Raw genomic sequence first — 21497 nt, 5'->3', positions numbered from 1 at the left:
TAAGTCAGTGGCTCTTATTTTGAAGGCCAGAGTGATGCGTACGATAGGCTTTTTTATAAGAATAACTTTAGAACTTAATATAATTCAAATTTTATTTAAAATCCCAGAAACTGCCACAAATCTGTTTCCTGTTTCCCAAGTGCGTCAGGGAACTACGGTGGCCTTCACATACCAGAAAAGTGTATTTACAGAGTAAGTTTTTGCTTCCAAAATGCAAAAAGTGCACTTCAGACAAGATGGCAGCCTCGGTAAAACAAGAATTAATAAAGGCTTATTTTAAAGCTACGGAAACCAAATATTGTGTTGTTTTAAAGCGATTATATACTTATATAAACATACTTAATCCGTTTCTGACACCAAACCCTCGTAAATATTACGCACTAGTCCTTTAAATCCTGAAATCGAGACATCAAAGTTCAAAGTTGATTGTTTTTTCCTTGAAAGAGACTTTGATGAAATAAAACGTCTTGTTTTTTCGTGTCAGAGCCTTTAAAGGGAAAGTCCGCTCATTTCTCATCAAAGTCTGTTTGAAAAACTTTCATCATCTTTTGCTGGAGGCTGCGCTGAAACGTCAGTGGTGACGTTTTATTGGACGTAAATCAGACGTTTTCATCTGTGCACTGTTCTTCTTCTTCACCAGCATGTGCAAAAGTAACAAAATCTTCCTTCTAACCTTCCATCTGTTCTTCACACCAACCCATGGTGACCGAATCACCTGCAGGTTTGTCTTTGCCTGTTGAGAACTCTGTTTCCGTGCTCTGCTGGTGCATGTCTGCTCCTCATATGTGTCTGTACTTGTATTCATTCAAACAACACACACTGAAAACAGCACAGAGACCATTCATGAGGTCGATGAAGGCAGGAGGAGAGAAAAAGAAGCAAAAACATTCAGAACATATACATTTTGTGAGACTTTCATAGTAGATGTGAGTCAAACTTAGAGCAGACACTGAAACTTTTGTGAGTGGAAAATGGAATTGAGAAATTCTGTTTTTAACTCATGTGGACGCAGGAGCTGCTGGTCCAGTGCTGCCTCGTGTGGTCAGTTTCTGCCACTGAGGTAAATCTAAACGAAGGATTTCAAATGCTGAATTCACAAAATAAGACATTTGCACTTACTGGTGGAGGCAGCAGTGGATCAACAACTCCTGTGTGCTGTGATGTTAAATTCACTGATTTTCTCTATGGGGTTTGGTGCGGGAGAGTGAGTGGTTTACTATTTATGATACATATTAAACATTTAGACTTTTAGACTAGATTTGAGTCAAACATAGAGCAACCACTGAAGCAATTTGACTGGAAATGGCAATTTGTCGGCCACTCACTCTCCTGAACCAAAGTCCATGGAGAAAATCAGTGATTTATTCTATTTAACAAAGTTAGGTGTAGGTGCGTTTGTTTTTTTTTTTTGGCAGGAAAACACTGTTTTCTTGCAGCACCTCTCAGGTGACTGACTGAGTGAAGAAGTGTCAGTGTCAGGATTAGTAGCTGCGATCACACTGACCTGCCCTGACCGTTACATCACTGTCACACTGACCCACAGCGATAGATTTGGAGGGAACATGAAAAAAGAGAAAGAGAAAGAGAGAGAGAGAGGTACACAGTGTATGTACACAACCAACCATGCATATAGTGCAGTTATTTAAGGAAAGCGTGAGAACAGCACCACAAATGTCCTCGCTCTCCACACGCCTCCAAATGACCGCCCACCACATCCGTATGAAAAACACAGAGAGGAGCAGCGATACTGAGAACACTGCTGCTGCTGCTGCTCATGCTGCTGCTGCTGCTCATGCTGCTGCTGCTGCTGCTGCTGCCTCACAAACGTTGTCCTCTGCTATTTAATGCTTCACAATTAAATGTGACAGTGAGGATATTTTTAAACCCGCTCACCTCCACAGTTTTCCAGGGATAGATCTGTGGGAGCAGAGCCCGGGTCCTGAAAGACAAGCTGTTTGTCTTTGTCCTCACAGAACAGGGTTCTGTTCAGACCTGGTGTTAACATCAGTCCCGAGTCCTCGGTTTGCAAAAGCAAGTCCGGGAATTTTCAAAATTGGGACATTGAAGGTTGGCAGCAGTGAATCAACCACTCCTGTGGTGCAATGATGTCAACATCACAGCATTCATGTCATATACTAAACTTTTTTAAGACTTTCATAGTGTTTAAGACAAAATTAGAACAGCTGTTGATATATTTCTGAGTGACATGACTAGAAATTCCAGTTTGTAAACCACTCACTCTCCTGCACCAATTTCCATTGAGAAATGTGGTGTTTTTAGCTCATGTGGACGCAGGAGCTGCTGGTCCAGTGCTGCCTCATGTGGTCACTTTGTGTCACTGAGGGAAATCTGAATGAAGGATTTCAAAAGCCAAAGTGACAAAATAAGACATTTGAACTTAGTGATGGAGGCAGCAGTGGATCGATGACTCTTGTGTGCTGTGATGTTAAAATCACTGATTTTCTCTATGGGATTTGGTGCAGGAGAGTGAGTGGTTTAATGATGACCATTTATGTAATATAAAAACTTTTATTTTAATTTTGTTATTTCATTACATTTTTACTTCCTGTCTAGTCTCACTTCATGAACCAAAAAAAACTATGTCCACTCATTTACCTGGTGGTCCATGGACCAAAACTGGCCCGGCAGAATTAACATCCGGCCCTGTAGATGAATTAAAAAATCAGATTTATGTTTTTTAAATAGTTTGCTTATCTCCACACGACTCTCTCTGTGTTTCACAGTATAGCAGTGTTTAGATCTCGTGTCGCCCGGTGACAAAACCGTGCTGGACACAAGTACATAAGACACATGTAGGAAACAGCAACATTGAGCTAACAAAACAACATGACTTAAAACAAGGTGAAAGTTTCACTGAAAACACAAAGAATGTCCACAAAAACCCAGTTGTCCCGTAGTTTAAACACACTTCCTGTCTTCGCCCTGCCCCTGCTCTGCTGCTGTATACACACCAACTCTCCCTCAGTCACGTCTGATAGTTTTGCCTGACACAATGAACAAACAGAGGCAGAATAAAAACATCCATGTCATCACTGAGGAGACGCCGTGTCCTTCCAGTGTCTCTGTCTTCTCTTCTCTTTCTATTATTGCCACGACAGCAGGCTCATAATCTCTGCGTCGTGGCTGCAGGGATTAACCGGGGATTATAGTTTTCATAGCAGCTGCTGGAGTGAGTTTTTAAAAACTCTGTGAGTGGTGTTTGCAGTGAAACGGAGTTGATGGCACAGATTCCTCATTTGGTAACAGAGGTGATAATGGCCGTGTGACCTCTGACCTCTGGGCTGCGACAGCCGTCTCTGGTGCAGAACATAAAGTTAAGGTTTTAATCTTGGGAAGTTTTTAGTTTTTAAAAATAAAAAATAACAATGCATCAAAATCAATGGTTCTGCCATTCATTGTCCCATCTTAGATTTTTCATTTTAAAAAAGTGGAAAGAAATATTAATATATAACGTTTTTACAGCTGTTTTTGGGAAGGTGACATTTTTTGCCACTAGGAACAATTTAGTAAGTTTTTTTTAGGAACTCTTAAGGGTTAAATAAGACAAACAACTGTGTTCCTTTATTTAGATCAGCAGCAGCAGCAGTGAGAACATGTGTCCACGCTAAAGTTTTAAATTTAAATTTAGCCATTACAAGTTTACAACGCGTCTTCACCAGTGGACGACGGAATTAGGAAAGAGTTTATGAAGTTTTTTCTATGGGAATGTCATTACATTGGAATATGTTTGCTATTTTGATGAATTTAACCCTAACCCAAGGAGTCAACTAGTAAATAAAGTTAATTAACATCCTCTCATGTGAGTTAATGTGAACAACACATTTTAAGATAATCTGTGTTGTATCTGCTCAGGTAGATCCGAGTCTGATTAACCTAATCATCTCCACTTCCAGTGATTAAAGTAATCAGATTAAATAAACTGTGTGAGTGCAGCTGTGTGGGTTTTAATGACAGGTTAAATATATTATGTGATTATGTCAAATATGTGACTTTTGGAGTTAAAAAAAAAAGGATGTTTGCAAACCATTTAAAAGACAAAGGCAGTGTTTTTTATTATTATTACATATGCAGATGATGCTGTGATGTTCAGGCGTGAAATTTCAGCAATTTTTAGATTTTTATTCCATAAAAAATTTCTGTTCAGCGAGTAAACTGTCACTGGCAAAAACACTTAAATTATGATAGAGGAGTCGGTACTTTTTTATTTAAAAGAAAATGTTTTTTGGACAGAATCAACATTTTTGTTTTGACAAAAATATGGTACTTTTTACTAAAAAATATTCCGGTGAAGAATTCTGTAACCTTTTTAAATATTTTTTTTTTATTTTGACAAAAAAATATGTTTTAGTACATTTGATTATAAAACTGTCATTTAGATGTATAAATGTCACATATGGTATCTTTAAGTCAGCCTGTGTTTTCTTACTTTTACGGGAGTAAAATTAGTACTTTTGTTGTTGTTGAAGTAAAGAATGTGTAGTAGTTGTTTTGTGTGTGTGTGTGTGTGTGTGTGTGTGTTGCTGCAGTAACACAATCTTTCCACTGTTACTGTCCCTTTAACAAACCACTGTTTCTCTGGCTCTGAAGGAGCCTGAAGGGGGAAAAAGTGTGAATGAAATCCAGCCATTCATAAATAGAGACAAACGCCGCGCTGTGATTGGCCGCAGCCGCGTCATGAATAATTCACGAGCACCGCCTCGCGCCATTGGCTCGCGCCCGTAATGGACACGCCCTCTCCACCAATCAGCGCGCGCCTCCGCGTGCCGCCGGAGCCCAGGGGAAAATCGTCCGGGCCATTAAGGAAAAAGCTCAGTCAAGTTTTGAGAGTCAGAGGAGGAACATTGGTGTTTCCTCTCAGCGCGGACGAATCACGCCAGCACCCACGACACGCTGCGTTTGTTTTCACACGCGTGGATATTTCTACTGCTTTCTTTAACACACACTGAGGACGTTTAAAGAAGGAGAAGAAGAAGAAAAAAGGTAAGAAACGGGTTTGGTGTTTTGTTTTTTTCCAGCGACAACTTTAGCTGAAGCCGTGTTGTGAAGTGGACTCGAGCGTTAACGCCATCTTATTTACAAAGACATTTGACTTTTAGCAACCGTTTTAAACCGTGTCTTATGTGCTTAAAGCGCGGTGTTATGGTGGGTTTGGATGTGTGTGTGTTTGTACACAGAGGCTGGTTTATCTGCGTGGATGTGGACTACGTGTTATCTATGTGGTTTTTCTTTTCCTTTTTTTTTTATGAATGGACGGGCCATTTTCCCCCCTGCCTCTGTTTCCACACGGATCGAGTTTCACTTCATTGAGAAAAACAAGGGAGGGGTGGGTGGGGGAAGGGCGGAGGGAGGAGTTTGTGTGTTTTTATGTGTGTGTGTGTTGGGGGGGTCGAGTCGAGTGATGTCCTCCCCCTCTCCTCCCCCCTCCAGCTTTGGTGATTAAAAAAAACTGGTCCTTTTTATGTTTCGGGAGAAAATCTAACACTTTTTATACAAACCACAAGTAGTTCAGACAAAAATAATCAGTACTTTTTAAAAAGTACTGTGGCACTCTTCTTTAGGAAATGTCAGATTAAGTATTTGACACTTTTAGGTTGTACTTTTTTTGGATTTAGAGTTTTTGTCCTTGTCCAATACAATAAAGTTTTAGAAAAAAGAATTTGGTATTTTTATATTTCAGGAGAAAAAGCTAGAACTTTTTATACAAAGCAAAAGTTCTTTGGTCAAAAATAAGTGGTACTTTTTGTTGTTTTTATATAAACAAATTTTCAAAAAAATTAAAACAAAGGAGACAGAAAGTACTGTGGTACTTTTTAAGAAATGTCAGATAAGGATTAAGTACTTTTAGGTTGTACTTTACTTTGTCAAAGTCTTTGTGCAGTACAATGAAGATTTAAAAAAAAGAATTTGGTACTTTTAAAACTAAACTAAAACTTGTTTGGTCAAAAATAATCAGTCCTTTTTTTAAAATAAAATTTGGACTGTTCAATGTTTAATTTATACATACTAATTTAAGAAAAGTCAGATTAAGGATTTGGTACTTTTGTATGTGTCTTTGTCCACATTAAGAAGAAGAATTATGTACTTGTTAAATGTCAGGGGAAAAGCAAATATGTTTTTATACAAAACAAAAGCTGTCTAGACAAAAATGATCAGTACTTTTTTAGAAATTAGATACACTTTTTTCTTGTTTTATATACAACATAGCCAACTTCAACTTTTGAAATTAATTTACAGAATTTAATCCCTCTTTGAAACAAAAGAGCAAAGCTATTCAGAAGAAATGTGTTACCTTTTTTATACATAATACCAAAGATGGTCCAAAAAAAGTCCTGTGGCACTTTTAAAAGAAAAATCAGTTTATGGATTTCATACTTCCTTTGTTCAATGCAATAAAGTTTGTTGTTTTTTTTAAAAACAAAAACGACTTGGAAACAAGACTCCGTTGGTGGTTTTGTTTACATAAATACTTAAAATATATAAGTATATATTAAAAATGTGCCTTCTTTTTTATTTAAAAATGGCACCAACTTGATAGCTATTGATTAAAAAATTTCGAATTTGAATCAATAGCATTTATTTAAAGGGGGGGGGGGGCTTTTTATTCAGCCTCTAAAATATGAACATTTTCTCATGTCTTTGCTCTTTAATGACGACAAACGGATTGGTTTTGTGGTTTTGTTTTATGGACCAGAACAGCGACACAATAAATCCATAAAATACTTGGCAGACGAAGCTAAAATGAAATTGGTTCCATTTTTAAATCATATTTTTAAATTCTCAAAAGCTGTGTTATTTTCCAACCTTAAGTATATCTAGTATATACCATGAGCTCATTTTAAGGTGATTTTCCCTCTTAATAAATAAGTAGCTGTGACGTGTGACGCAGTTTTATGAACTTTCTGGATTACTCCACTGTATCAATAAAAAAAACCTCCACACAAAGACATGAACACTGAGTTCTCGTGTAATTATTGCCCTGCAGCTCAGCCTTTATTTGTCATCCATTAACAGTAGATGGAGCGGTGAGTCATATCACTCTGCTCTGCTGGCTGAGATGTGAGGAGAGAGGGCAACTCGCATGTCTTCACGCTGCTGTTTCGAGGCCACTTTTCTCCTCTTGTTATTAAATGTGTTTCTGGTTTTTCTAGCTGAAGCGAGTGTCACAGAGGAGTTCAGTTAAACACACACACTCAAGGTTAATCACCGTGTGTTAGGTTCAAGCCTCTCCGCTCGTTTTCTGGAGGGTTTTTGGATTGTGTTGAGCGCGTTCCAGACTCTGCAGACTCCTCGTTCCAAGTCTTTAACTCAGAAGATTTCCAGGCTGATTATAGTGGAAAGTAGTTGTCACAGATGGTCACTGAGTACCAGTTATATAACTGTGTGTGTGAGTGTGTACGCTGGTGCTTTCCTTCGCCTCACTCACTGTGGCTCAGTTCAAAGAGCTGTTTGTTGCTTCAATAAAAAGGCTTTTGATGATGGTGGTGGTGGTGGATTTAAAAAATGCAGCATCACAAATGAGACGCAGGCAGAGGACAGTTGTCCTGCTGCAGAGACACAATCGTGAAGACTGGTTTACTACTTTATTACAATTGCTGTTTTTTAAAAAAACCCAAAAAGGTGGTACTTTTGAAGTAAAAGGGCAAAGATTTGAAATGCAAAATTTTATACAAAATACCAACTTTTTCAAAACTGGCACATTGGTGCTTTTAAAGTCAGATTAAGACTTTGGTACTTTTTCAATAAAAGGACAAATATTTGAAATACAAAAATGTGGTACTTTTTTAATGGAACAAAATACCTTTTTTTTTTTTAAAGAAAAGTCAGGTTTTTAAGAATTTTGTAAAATTAATGAACAAAGCTATGCAGAGAAAGAGAGTTGCCTGTTTTGAATACAAAATACCAAAATTATTTAGAATTTTTATTTCATTGTTTTATTTTTTTTTAAGCAACCTTGATGCATCCAATAAGTAGTTTATAGGTTATTTTGATTTGAAATGAACAAGTGCACTGCAGTGAATAAGGTTTTTTTTCATTTTGTTATAAAAATTTCTACCACTTTCATAATGTGGGGATAAAAATCTGCCTAAATTGAATGGCACCGTGTTTTAAAATCACAGCTAGCATGAGTTTAGCCTGTAAGTAACGGTTATTTGTATGATTCGTTAGTCTGTCCATTATTGTCTGGTTTATATCTTTTGTTGTTTGGTCCATAAAATGTTGAAAAATTGTGCTTCACAAACCTCTGATCACTGGTGAAATAAAATGTAATTGACTGATCACTGATGCGTGTCCATCATTTGGAGAGAACTCTGTCACAGTTTAAGCAGAACCAGGTTCTTCGACGCGTTGCTTGACTCTCGTTCCGCTCTCGTCTCTTCCAGTGACCCACGAGGCGACGCAGGCGCTGTCGCTTTAAAGCGAAACACCGCCCCCTGCCCCCCCCTCCTAATACATCAGATAACATGGACGGATTCTACGACCAGCAGGTCCCATTTATGGTCCCACCCAGTGTAAGTGGACACTTGACGTCCTCTCACATTCTCCACGACATGGACGCTGATGGTCATCACCGGTGCTGGTGGTGGCTCCATCAGCGACGGTGTCTCCTTCTGATGGTCTTCTGACTTCTTCTTCTTCTTCTTCTTCTTCAGCACAAGTCTCAGGTGGAGGAAGCGTCTTACAACAGGCCTCTGATCGACAGGAAGAGGAAATTTGTCGACACTGAACTCGCCCAAGACACAGAAGGTAAAGTGTGAACACAGCAAGTGTTTTTTTATTATTTGTTCCTGTGAAAGCTGTGTTTTGTTTTTTTCATGAGAACCATTTTCTTCTTCCAGAACTCTTCCAAGACCTCAGTCAGCTCCAGGAGATCTGGATTGCAGAAGGTGAGTTTGTTTGTTTATCTTTGTAAACGGTGAGTTGGTGAAGTTCTAGGACGACAGATTAACTCTGCGGGAATGTGAGACGTTGCTGTTTTTTTTAGCAAGTTAGTTAGTTAGTTAGTTAGTTAGTTTAGCAATTAGAGCAAGAAGACCAAAGTCCTGCACATGAGAAACTGCTGACCACCAACAACATCTTTCCTTTTACATTGGTTTCCACACTTTTATTGTCGACTTCTTCCATTGTTCACACGTTTATTATTTACAGTTTCTGATGTTTTTCTGTGTGTTCACAGCCCAGGTGCCTGATGATGAACAGTTTGTCCCTGATTTCCAGTCAGACAGCTGTGAGTACATGATTTTAGTTGTTTACACCTCCTGTTATTGTGTCTTCTGTTGCTGTAGCTGTTTGGTTGTGTTATACGTTTGGCGTGGATGTTTTTTCTGGTTTTTTAGCCCTTATTTCAATTCAAAATTCAAATTAAAGTGGAACATTGAGGCTGGAAATCAAGCAACGCAGCAGCAGGAAGTCTCATCACTGAAAGACTTTGGCATGAGTACGACGCAGACCATTTGTGATACTTAAAAAATTCAAAAACGACCCTAAAACCATCCAGTCACAGATGAGATTCACCAGCGCGCTTATGACGTCATCTTCTCAGCACCGTAACGCGTTAACGCTTGAATAACTGCCAGATGTGGAGCGTGAAAGTTATCTTGTGGAGGAAAAGGGGGCAGAAGAACTCACTCATTGAATATTTTTTGATAATTCTACAGAGGGTTAAAAGATAAAAATGTCTTCTCGTTTTGATTCGCTGTCCCTGACGAGCCTCCCAGGTCATTTTTGCTGCTTCTTATTATCAGGATGTCTACCTCCTGCTGAGGACAAACACGACTCTGAGGAAGGCCACGCCTCCTCGTCCTCCATTTTGAGTTTAATCAGCCGATTGGCATGGGGGGCATCACATGAGCCCAGCCCCCTAATCTGATTTCACACTTTCTCGCACTCGGGCCCTGCTGCTCGAGCGGGCTACATTCCAGAGTGCAGGGCAGAACCGTCTCCTCCGCTACCTGCTCCTGTACGGCTGCACCATTCAGCATTTGAATTATGCCCAGTGGAGCATTTTATGTGCCTCCCCCGCCTCCCCCTCTCTCTCGTACGTCTTTCTGACTTAGTGTTTTTGTCTGACGAGTAGGAGACGGGGTGTGGTTGCTGCCTCTCTTTCGTCGATGTTGCCTTTTAAATCTGGGTTTATGTGGCACAGCAGGCTGTTAAACGCGACGCCCGCCTGCACTGCTGTAACCCATTATCCGGCCCTGATGCACTCACACGCATGTGTTTTGTTGCGGAGGGCGCCGATCAAGGTCCAGCGGTGTCTGTCGCTGTGGCGGAGTCTGTGACCTTGTGCTGTCGGAGGACGGAGCAAGAAAAGCAGATCTTCATAATGTACACCGCGCCTCGTCCACACTGTTTATAACTGTATTTAAGTGATGGTTGTGGGTTTTTTTTTTTGGAGTGTGGTTTTATGGCACACATGGCTGCCAACAGCGACATCAACAGATTTAGCCACTTCACACAAACAACTCCCCTAATACAATCTGTGTCCATTTAAGTCTACAGTATGTTCAGAATATGAATAATGGCCGTGTCGTGCTCTGCGACGCCTTCAAAAAGCAGCACAACACAAGCAAGACTCACCCTCGGTTAAAACATGGCTGCTAACAATTCCATTTGCTGCTTAATCTCATTGTTAAACAGCCTTTTCTGACTGTTCACTCCTCACACCAAATCCCATTGAGAAAATCAGTGATTTTAGCTCATACCAACACAGGAGCTGCTGGTCTACTGCTGTCTCGTGTGGTCACTTTGTGTCACTGAGGTAAATCTGAACGAAGGATTTCAAACCCGGAAGTCTCAAAATAACACATTTAAACTTCCTGATGAGGCAGCAGTGGATGGACAACTCCTGTGTGCTGTGATGTAAAAATCACTGATTTCCTCTATGGGGTTTGGTGCAGGAGTTGCAGAACCACACAAACTCCTGTTTCCAGTCAGGAAAGCTCATGTAATATGTTCTTAAGATATCGTAGATGTAAGCAGGAGGAGATGTTAAGTTGCAGCCATGTTTTCAGACGACGGTGTCTTTAAATCCACCTCTCTTGCCCCCGTTCCAGAGTAAGAAAAGAGGCCTCATCTGCCCCATTATTTACTCCAGCGTGCGTGTGAGGAGCCACGTTGGAGCCATTAGGTTTCACCCGCTCACTGGTGAGCTCACGTGCCCATTGTTAGCGCTGTTTAGATCCATCAGCGCCGCGGCTGATTTATTTGGCTCCCGCTCCTCTGTGTCCAGGGATCCAGTTTCTGCCCGGCTATTAGGTGGCGCCCCGGAAACTGCCACTGATACATGGAGAGCTGCAGCTACTGTCTAATGGTTACAGCCCGGGAGAAGAAAATCATTCACCGCCATTAGATTACAGCCACACTGATTCATGGGTATTGGTATTGCCTGCCCTAATGGGAATCAGACGAGAAGTTTGATAGCTTCTGCGTTCGTATCATGCTACCTGGCAGCCGCGGATGGATGGCTGTTTTCAGAGCGCGGAGTCGGCCGTCATTAGGGCGGATGATAAATAGCTGCTAAGTGGCTCTGTCAGCCGGGGGAATACACAGACGCTGTCCATGCCACGTCCATTTATCCATCAGCTGCAAATGTTGTTATGATAACTGCTGCACTTCTGTGTATAGCTCCAATTAGGTGATATCTGGAGTTTATCTAATGCACTCAATTGTGTTGTTGCTCTGTGTGTGTGTGTGTGTGTGTGTGTGTGTGTGTGTCTCCAGTGATGTTTCATGGCCCGCCACCAGCCAAGATCAAACGAGAGCTGAGCAGCTCCAAAGAGCTTTCTCCCTGTCGCCAGGACAGGAGTCCCATGCCCTACGGAGAGAAGTGCCTTTACAGCTACAGGTACATTCAATTACACAGTACAGAACGTTTATATCCCCGTCATTCTCATCAACATGATAGGAGAAAAATGCTGTTTGTGTGAAGTTGTTTTTAATGTAAAACATACTGAAATCCCTTAAACTTACATTTTTCTTACTATGGAATTCTTTTTACAGTTTTGTAAACACAAGTGGGCGGGGTTTTCTGACGATTTGTAGCATAATTTGGTTCATATCAGTACGTTTTTAGAAAATGTGCACAAATGTTTCCATATTTGTTGCTTATTTTGTAAAAGCTAATGAATAGAGAGAGGATAAATGAACTAATGTTAACTTATATTACTAGAAATGTTATAAAAACCATGTGAATAACACTACAAATTACACATTTTTGGGGGCGGAGCTTTGACCAGAGGGCTGACCAAAGCCCCAGAGATATTATCAAATACTAAAATGCTAGAAATATGACTGGAAAGATGCTGGCTCTCCCTTGTGGCACTTTTAAAATACCGTTCTCCATTCACATTTATCCTAATAATAGCAATGTATCGCAATCGAGTTATTGTGGTTTATTCTTTGTTGCATTTTGCGATTAAAAAACGTAACAACTCTCTTGTATTTGTCCACCCACAGTGCCTGCGACAGAAAGCCCACACCAGGGTTCAAGCCATTAACCCCGCCCTCCACACCCGTCTCCCCCTGTGGCCCCGCCAGCACACCAGGAAGTCACCCACTGAGCGAGCACACTCCCCCTCCTCACCCCCATGTAGCCAGTGCCAACCCTGGGCCACGTCCGGTGCACATACAGCAGCCTCTCACAGCGAGTGCCGGCCACCACAACCAGCAAGCGCTCCCGGTCCACAGCCACACCCACAGCCACAGCCACAGCCCATCCTTCGCCGTGCCCTGTGCGCCCATCAGCCAGGATGCTAACAACTTCACACCTGAGCACAGGTGAGTGTCATTCAGTGTGTGTCGCCTCCTTTTTAAGCGTTTTTAGGACACAGCGTTAATCTTCATTGTCCTCCTCTGTCTTTAGATTCCAGAGGCAGATGTCAGAGCCATGTCTACCTTTCCCGCCATCAGACAGTCAAGGCCGCGCCCAGTTCCTGCCTCAGCCTCCAAGCAGCAACAACAACAACAACAACAGCAGCAGCAGGAACATGCCACGTGACGGACGGCCACCGTACCACCGTCAGATGTCAGAGCCGCTGGTGGCCGTGCCTCCGCAGGGCTTCAAGCAAGAGCTCATCGACCCGCGCTACTCCGAGCAGGGCGTCCCCACCATGGGCCCCCCAGTACCACCACCACCACCACCCCAGGCTTCTTTCCACCCCATGGCCATCAAACAGGAGCCCCGTGACTTCTGCTTTGATTCTGGTGAGTGTCATAGTTATAAGACTACACTAGGTGGCGATATTCCTCATTTCGTCACGGACCTTAATAACTCCAGCTAGCTGCTGGTTGTGAGCAGTGGCGTCTTTCTACTGTCCGCTTACTTCAAAATGACGTTCTTTTAGGCAACAGAACATAAAATGCAGTCTCATCATCTGTTTAAAAATGTTATCTTCTTTTCTCTACGTGTTTTCTATGATTGTTTTGGGTCAAAGCTGGTGGCGGGAACTGCGGAACATGCACCTTAGCGTCAAGGCTAGTTCGAGTACAGTCGAACGTACGCGTGAAATAGAAATTCAACTCCCAATTCTTTTTTGCGGAATACAATTCTGTACAATTTCACTCGAGTATTACTTATTTTATTGGCTTTTTATCCACAAGGAACCGACATTTTGGTGCACCGAACTGCGATTTTTGGGAAAATGGGTAGCAGAATGGTAAAAATCACATGCTCAACATCTCCCGCTTTGTTTAATTTTATGAATTTAACCTTTATTTAACCAGGTAGAAGCCATTGAGATTGAAATCTCAACATGTATAACAACTTTTGGTGTATTATGGAGTATCGTGACAGTGCCACATACAGATCGGGAGTATGTACTGCAGTGTTTATCGTCATGTTGTTTAAGTGGATTAAGAAACGATATGTGCTTATGTAAATGTAGCGCGTGAGGGTGAGGAATGTGCTGCTCCATGTTTGCTCTGCACACTTGCCTGTGAGTTTTAGTGTGTATCAGCTCACACTCAGACACTCGCACGCACACTCGAAGAACGGCTAATCTGCATCATTCCTCCCGAGTCACGTCAGGAGAGTAAAAGTGGGTCTTTTAGCTCGGTGTAAGCCTCCAAGGGCAAACAGTAAGTGGGTCACGCAGGCAGGTGCAGTGAGCCTCTTCACTGAGCCGCTCTACCTGGAATAGATCTGGGCCGCAGTGCTCTCCGGGGACTCGCTGACCCGCAGCACTGCACTGACGACTTTGGCAGAATCCACACGGGCGCTGCCGGTCCTCTTCACAAAGCCGCATCAAACAGTCCTGACAGAGATGCTGTTGACTCGTGCGACACATAAATCAAACGCACCACAGTGACTGTGGGTGGATTGTTTGATCCCGGCGCCCACACACACACACACCCAGCTGTTGTCCCTGCTCTGATGCGTTAACATCATGTTTTCTTCTAAATCTGCTACATTCATTTATTTATTTGTTTGTTTTGCACGTCTCTGTCTCTCAGTCTTTTCCTCTTCTTTCCCTGTCAGTATGATGAGCTCACTGTTGTGATGTAATGGCAAATCCTCTAAAGCTTCTTATGGCTGCGTTAAATACCTACGTCACAGAGGCCTCGGTGTATCTGGACGTTCTTTCAGTTCATCTGTTTGTTGAGACCGGTGTCATCAAGATGTCGATGCTGCGCTGGATATTTACCCTTTCTCTTGTATTTCTTATCCAAACGTTGTCAAATGACGCTTTTCCACTATGCAGTCGTAGCTCAGCTCATTGATAGCACCTGATACCTGTACCTGAACTGTAGATCTGATTTATAAAAAAAAAAAAAAACGACTTAAAAATCCTAAAAACATTACATAATCGCCAACATTTAGCAAAGGAAAGGTCCAAAATGTCGGAGTCTGGTGAATTTAGTGACTGTAGAGACTGTATTGCGATCGTTAAAAGCTCCGTCATCTGGAGTACAAGTAACGCCAATTGAAATAGGGGCACAGTTTCTCAATATGTTCACTAAAACATGTAGTATTTACCAATAATTCGGTATCGTTGCGACTTTGTTGATGCTAACACTTACTAACAAGATATAACAAGATGCCACAAAATTCAACGGTTGTTTTCTGACAGTAGAAGTTCGCAAACCTGATGCTAACGGCATCTTCAGCTAGTAGCTAACACATTTAAACTTAATGAGTGCTGCTAACAGGCGCTGCCGTACCGTTAGCCGTAGCAGAAACGTCAAACATGCTACTCAAACATCCTCTCGTTTATAAATTGTCTTGTAGGCCGACAGTGGCGCAGGGTGGAGTGAGTCATCTTTTCCACTGTGAGGTTGTAGGTTTGATTCCCAGCTCCGCTAGTGAATGAGTGCATTTAATGCTAACTTTAGCGACATGAGCTACAAGCTTTCGTCCACAACGATGACCGGGGGAGTAGAGAGTTGGGACTGGGAAGTTTTATGTCTATTAAAACGTCAGAACTAACTAATGAGCAGCTGCTACGTGTTCATAGCGACAGTTGACAGAAATAATTCGTTTCCAAACTTCTGTCTTCTGTCTTTCTCTGCGCGTACGCTAACGATCACTTCCTGCAGACACTTTCCTGTCATAGATGAGGACAGAAAAGAATCAGTGGCTCGAGGAAACACTTGCCCCATGATTGATCTGTGGTTTTCTTATCAGTAGACAGGAAGTAGAAGAGAGGATTGGGGTTGGGGGGGGAGGTGGGTTGTACGCACTGCACTGCACTGCGGAGACGCTGCTCTGAGGACAGAAGACAGGCCTCGACCCCCTCAGGGAGCAGCAGCAGCGGGAGGAGGAGGGGGGGGGGGCTGGCATAACTCGATTGTCATTGAGATTTAATACAGCAGCCATGGTGCTAATCCCATTTAAGGGCTTGGCGGACATGCAAGGGATGTTGTGTGCTGTGCAGTGTACTCTGATCTGGGCTCTGGTCCACTCACAGAGGTGTGTGTGTGTGTGTGTGAACACGACCCTGCGGTTGGGACAGAAAAGCAGCCGCGCTGTCGTTGACCTTTTTATTTCCATACTGTATATTTGTCATCGTGACCTAATGCACAAGTTTAGTGGCCGTTCTGGTCGACGACCCCCCCGACACAAGCCCCCGCAGATACAATATCAAAGCCGCAGCGGCTCGGTATCGACGCTCGGTGGCCGGCGTCCAAATATATCTGTCAGCTGTGAGGCCGGGATTTTGATGCATTTACACGTTTGATCTGACGCTGAGGACGTCCGCTCTAAATTCACGTCCTCTTTGTTTGCAGAAGTGCCAAACTGTCACTCATCGTTTGGGAGAGCGGGGAGCTTCTACCAAAATAACCACGACAGTAAGTTTCACGTTATTAAAATCTGTCAATGTTTCAAGAAATCTGTCAATAACTGTGACCCTGAACCCTGTGACTCATCGACACTTCCGCTCTTCAGGACATGGAACATATAAATATAGCACGAGTCGTTAAATCTGACGTTTGATCGAATTTTGATATTTTAATGTGAACTGAACTGAATTATAACTTTACTACCATGTACTGATTCATTGCAGAGGTCGGTCGGTCTCAAACTCTATATAACAATATAATAACAATAGTTATAACTGTATTTTTAGATACAGGTGTCTCCACTTTTATTTTGAAATTCTACGATACTATGATGGAATATCATATCTAATTTTAATCTCTTATCGGTCACCCCTACTTAACATTTGCATTTTTAAATAAATAATAATCATTTGGACTTTTTCTTCGTATGACTGGCCAGACTAGACGCTCAGTGACCCCAAGGTCATTTGAGTTTGCGACCCCTGACCTAAGGTGGATAGATGGTGGATAGGCGTTTGGATGATTTAAACTTAGTAGTAGAAAGTTTGTTTTTTTAATGTCATACGTGATGTACTGTTAATTTTATTTGATAGACCAGGAAAAAAAATTGGCATCAGATAGAAAAGATGTGATTTTTTTTTTTTTTGTGTGTTTCTTGTGTTTGAGCGTCGCATTCACGCTGCGTTTCTCTTTTATTTCAGACTTCTCCTTCGACAGAGACACTCAGTTATACTTTGACGACACCTGCGTCGTCCCTGAAAGATTAGAAGGTGAGACAAATAAAATAAACTGCACTGTGAGAGTTGTGCTCAGAATGAGCAGCTTGTCCACTTCACAGTCTCCATCTGGCAGGAATGTCTCACCACACTGTGGCTGTGATGACTGACTCTCTTTCTCCTTCTGTCGTCCGTCCTCCTTCTTCTTCTTCTTCTTCTTCTTCTTCTGTCCACTCTCAGGTAAAGTCAAACAGGAACCCTCTGTGTACCGTGAAGGGCCTCCATACCAGCGCCGCGGCTCCCTGCAGCTCTGGCAGTTCCTGGTCACTTTACTGGACGACCCGGCCAACGGTCACTTCATCGCCTGGACCGGCCGCGGCATGGAGTTCAAACTCATCGAGCCCGAGGAGGTGAGTCCGCGCTCCGTGTCAGACTTTACTTTACAGCGTTTGGGGTTCACTCTGAAGGACAACTCATGATGGTTCTGCTCCTTCTCCTCCTCCTCAGGTGGCTCGTCGTTGGGGCATCCAGAAGAACAGGCCGGCGATGAACTACGACAAGCTGAGCCGCTCGCTGCGCTACTACTACGAGAAGGGCATCATGCAGAAGGTAAAGGCACGTCCACCATTTTATTTGTTCATTTATTTCCAGAGCTGCACGTGTTTGAGGCCCCACCCCCCTCCACTCACACGCTTTCCATTGTCAATTTACTCTAAATATGAACTTCATTTACCAAATTAACATTGTGCTTTCTTTAAGAAGAGCTAAAACTAGTTAATTAAAAGCAATTACTCGTCAGGAAAATGTTTTAAAGACCTTTTTAAATCAAGTCAGAAGAAGTGGCAGCTCATTTAAGAGGCGCCACCTTCCTGCCGTACACTCTGCAGTAGCACAACGCTCGAGTAAATAGATCATTTTGAGTTCAAAATATTTGGAATATTGATCAAAATCAGTGTAGTTACTCTTTTGGCCACAACTTCAAAGCCAGGTCAAGGTCAACGTTTGTTAATTTAGTAAATTCCTGTTGCCTGCAGTACTGCCTACACGCACTAGGGGGACGTGGTCCACACGATTATATTTGAAGGTTTACAGCGTTAGACAAAGTTTAAAATTTGACGTTGTTGTGTTTTTTCCCCGTGCTCGTTCCTTAGGTGGCGGGAGAGCGGTATGTCTATAAGTTTGTGTGCGACCCCGAGGCGCTCTTCTCCATGGCGTTCCCCGACAACCAGAGGCCCAACCTGAAGGCCGACCCGGACAGTCTGCCGGGCCTGGAGGACGACACCGTGCCGCTCACGCACTACGAAGAGTCCGCGCCGTACCTGCTGGACGGCGGGGAGCAGTGCGCGGCGGGGCTGTCCTTCCCGGACGGCTACGGCTACTGACGAGCAAGCGGCGTGGACGGAATCCTCACGCAACGACACACACGCAAAACACACACATTTATATGCACACACTCGCACACACGTCGTCTCCAAAAAGTCTCTTAAACTCCAGAGCTGGACGTGAAAGACGGACCTGGCGCTCTGATCCTTTAGCGGTTCACTCTTCTGCTTCCTGCTCCACAGCCACGAACGAACGAGGGAAGAACCTGCGACGCCACCCGGGCGAACGAGAGAAAGAGAGAGAGCGATGTGACCCCGCTGAGGTCGAACTGAACTCTGTAGCTCCGCCCACCCTACAGTAAAAGGAAAAGGGGCTGCTGTTGCTACGGAGACCCTGCAATGAAGTGAGGCGCCATAGCCTGCCAAACTTTTAAAAATAAAAACTCTCAGACCCCGCCCACTTCCCCCTCTGGCCCCGCCCTTGCCCTTTGTGCAAGACTGCAAAAGTTGTTGATTTTTCTTTTCTTTTGTGTGACAATCTGCTTTTCTTAAAAAAAAAAATCTATTATCTGACGTTAAATACATAAAATCTAAAAAAAGATTTTAAGATGTTTATTAAAATGCAGCTTTAATGCTATCGTTGCCTTTGTTTGGGCCCCTCCCACTCCTCCTCCTCCTCTTGCCACGCCTCCTTTTATTATCCACGTCACTACATCGGAAAACATAGAATTCCGTAAAAAAAGGGCTTTTAATTTGCAAAAAAAGGACAATAACTACACACTCACAGTACGACATATTCAAAACTGACAAACCTGCTCGTTTTCTGTAGATAAAAACGTACGTTTTTCTTCTTCGGTGTTTTTTATTCGCAAAAGTGCGATTTCCGGCTCTTTTTTTTCTGTGTCAATGTTACGTTGTTTTTATGGTTCGTTTTTTTAACGGTTCTTCTTCTACTACTTTTACTTCCTGCTCCTTGTATCTGCTGCCCCTTTTTTCAGTGACTGCAGCGCCCCCCGCAGTCTATATAGAGTACACTCCGGCTCCTCCACTGAGAAAGGGATACGTATTGTTTTTATCTGACCAGATAAATCGGTTGCGTACTTTTGTCTGTCGTTGGCAGCGTGTTAGTCCCTCTGATGCACCAGTATGGCCGGAGCGTCGGGAAAGTTGCATGCAAACAAACAAACAAACAAACAAATGAATGAATAAATAAACTGAAACAAAGAGTGAGGTTTAGTTTTGTTTCTGTCTTTTGTTTTTTTCTCCTCTGCATGGTTTATAATGGATAACATATCGCTTTACTGTCTCTAATGGACAAAGAAGATATTTGTGATATTCTCTGCATCTTTATTTTGATTTTTTCGTGCGTGTTTAAAGTCCGTTGTGTGTTTCTGAACGGGGGCAAAGACTTATATATAAATATAAAGTATATATTTTTGCTATAAGGCTGCGTTTGTTTTGATTTTTTTTTGGATGTAAACGCTGTATAGTTCTGGCTTTAATAGACGTGCGTTTTTAAAAATGAAACCTCCCCCGCGATGCAGCTACCGCAGACAGTTTTTTTTTTTCCTAGGACAGCGACCTCTTGTGGTTGGAGAATGTGTTGTTTTTTTCTTTTCCCCCTCATACGATGTAAAAGGCCAGAGACGCAGTGAGTGCGTCACGGGGTCGCTCTGCACTTGTATAAGCTTCAGTCTCTCCTCCTTGTTTCTTACACTGCTGAGTTTATAAGAATCTGTACTGGGTACAATAAACGGTCTCTATGCTTCACTGCCTGCTGTGTTTCATCACCACCATCATCTTCATCATCGTTGACTTCCTCTGTGGGTCAGCTGACTGGCTGCGTGACCTGGCTGATTCCCCCTAGAGTCACATGCCTCCTCTGAGTCAATGATTCACTCTCTGTTTTAACTTTTGCTCTTTTTAAACAACAGTTTTGAATTGAATTGGAGTTGGTAAAAGTTAATATTTTCACATTGAATCCACATATTTTTCCTTTACTTTAAATCAGTGGTTTTATTTTTGCAGTTTTACGACCACGCCATCATTCTAATAAATGTCTTGCAGCACAAACATGATACTTTAAAATACAAATATGAAATAAAAACATCAGATTCTGATCAAACTTGGTCAGATGGTAGTGTGTCTGATCCTGCACACACAAACCAAATTTGGTTCAAATCGGATGAGTTTCGACAGAGATATGATTATTTATTTTACAGTTTTGCCCACTATAAACGAACAGGGTTTCTTAAAAGTTTGATCATGTTTTGTGACATCATCAGTGGGCGGATTCTTACCAAAATTGAATGAGAATATAGTTGGGTGATCACCTACACATCACTAAAAGTTCAAATTGATCCTTGGGGAAAAAAAAAAAAAAATCTGAGGACAGGAAGTTGCTAACGGGACAAATCTTATGAACCCATGCTGATTGAAACACAACCCCTTTGAAGGAGGTAAAAAATCACAATATAATGCGTGACAAGAGTAAATTTGTGCGTAATGTAACGACTAATTTAACACCGAATACTTCCTGTCAAAACAAGCTACTTCCTGTCTAAACAAGCTACTTCCTGTCTAAACAAGTTACTTCCTGTCAAAACAATCAGGGTTTCAGGGCTTTTAAATAAAACTATGTTATATTCAGTTTTAGTTGTTATTTGTGTAAAATAAAGCAAATTAGAGGTTGACTTTTGTTCTTTTGTTTTATGGCTGTTAGCTACCACAACTGTCAAATAAATAAACAATAGCGCTAACAGGAAGTAGCAGTACAAAAGTACACATTTAGTTTTTACAGAATCTTTAATAATGTTACAATACAATAAACGTGTCAGTGTCCTTTAATGATAAAGGGCATGGACACGTGTTAGCGCAGTGATTTAAGGCCCCGACGTATGTGGAACAAATGCGGCTGTGTCGTAAACAACACTCTGAGTCAACACAGAGAGAGAGAGAGAGAGAGAGAGAGAGAGAGGTTGAGAGGCAGTGAGGAGAGTGGATGTAAAAGTAAAAAAGGCGTGGACCTTCATCCCTTCATCATATATCACACCACGTGACCACGATAACTGCAGCCAAGTAAATTATTGATCCAAACACGAGGCAGAGACAAGGCCGCTCAGCTGTAACACTGTACACTTTCATCTTTAAATCTACACAC

General features: G+C 42.2%; 1 protein-coding gene across 2 annotated transcripts; it reads left to right on the top strand.

The window, feature by feature from the left end:
• Positions 1-4822: 4822 nt before the first annotated feature.
• etv5a (ETS variant transcription factor 5a) lies at positions 4823-20107 on the top strand. Of its 2 annotated transcripts, none has more exons than XM_058622349.1 (13): positions 4823-5001; positions 8403-8531; positions 8673-8766; positions 8859-8906; positions 9197-9247; positions 11743-11866; positions 12478-12798; positions 12884-13224; positions 16246-16308; positions 17001-17069; positions 17256-17425; positions 17523-17624; positions 18167-20107. In XM_058622349.1, the coding sequence occupies exons 2-13, from the start codon at positions 8484-8486 to the stop codon at positions 18395-18397; spliced, it is 1662 nt and encodes a 553-aa protein (XP_058478332.1). In that variant the 5' UTR covers positions 4823-5001; positions 8403-8483; the 3' UTR covers positions 18398-20107. The 2 variants fall into 2 exon arrangements, with proteins under 2 accessions (XP_058478332.1, XP_058478331.1); XM_058622348.1 differs by having other exon boundaries at positions 17523-17630.
• Positions 20108-21497: the final 1390 nt, after the last annotated feature.

The sequence above is a fragment of the Solea solea genome, chromosome 2, assembly GCF_958295425.1.
Source record: "Solea solea chromosome 2, fSolSol10.1, whole genome shotgun sequence".
NCBI lineage: Eukaryota > Metazoa > Chordata > Actinopteri > Pleuronectiformes > Soleidae > Solea > Solea solea.
The sequence above is the reverse complement of the archived record's forward strand: the minus strand, read 5'-3'. Positions and strand labels throughout refer to the sequence as shown.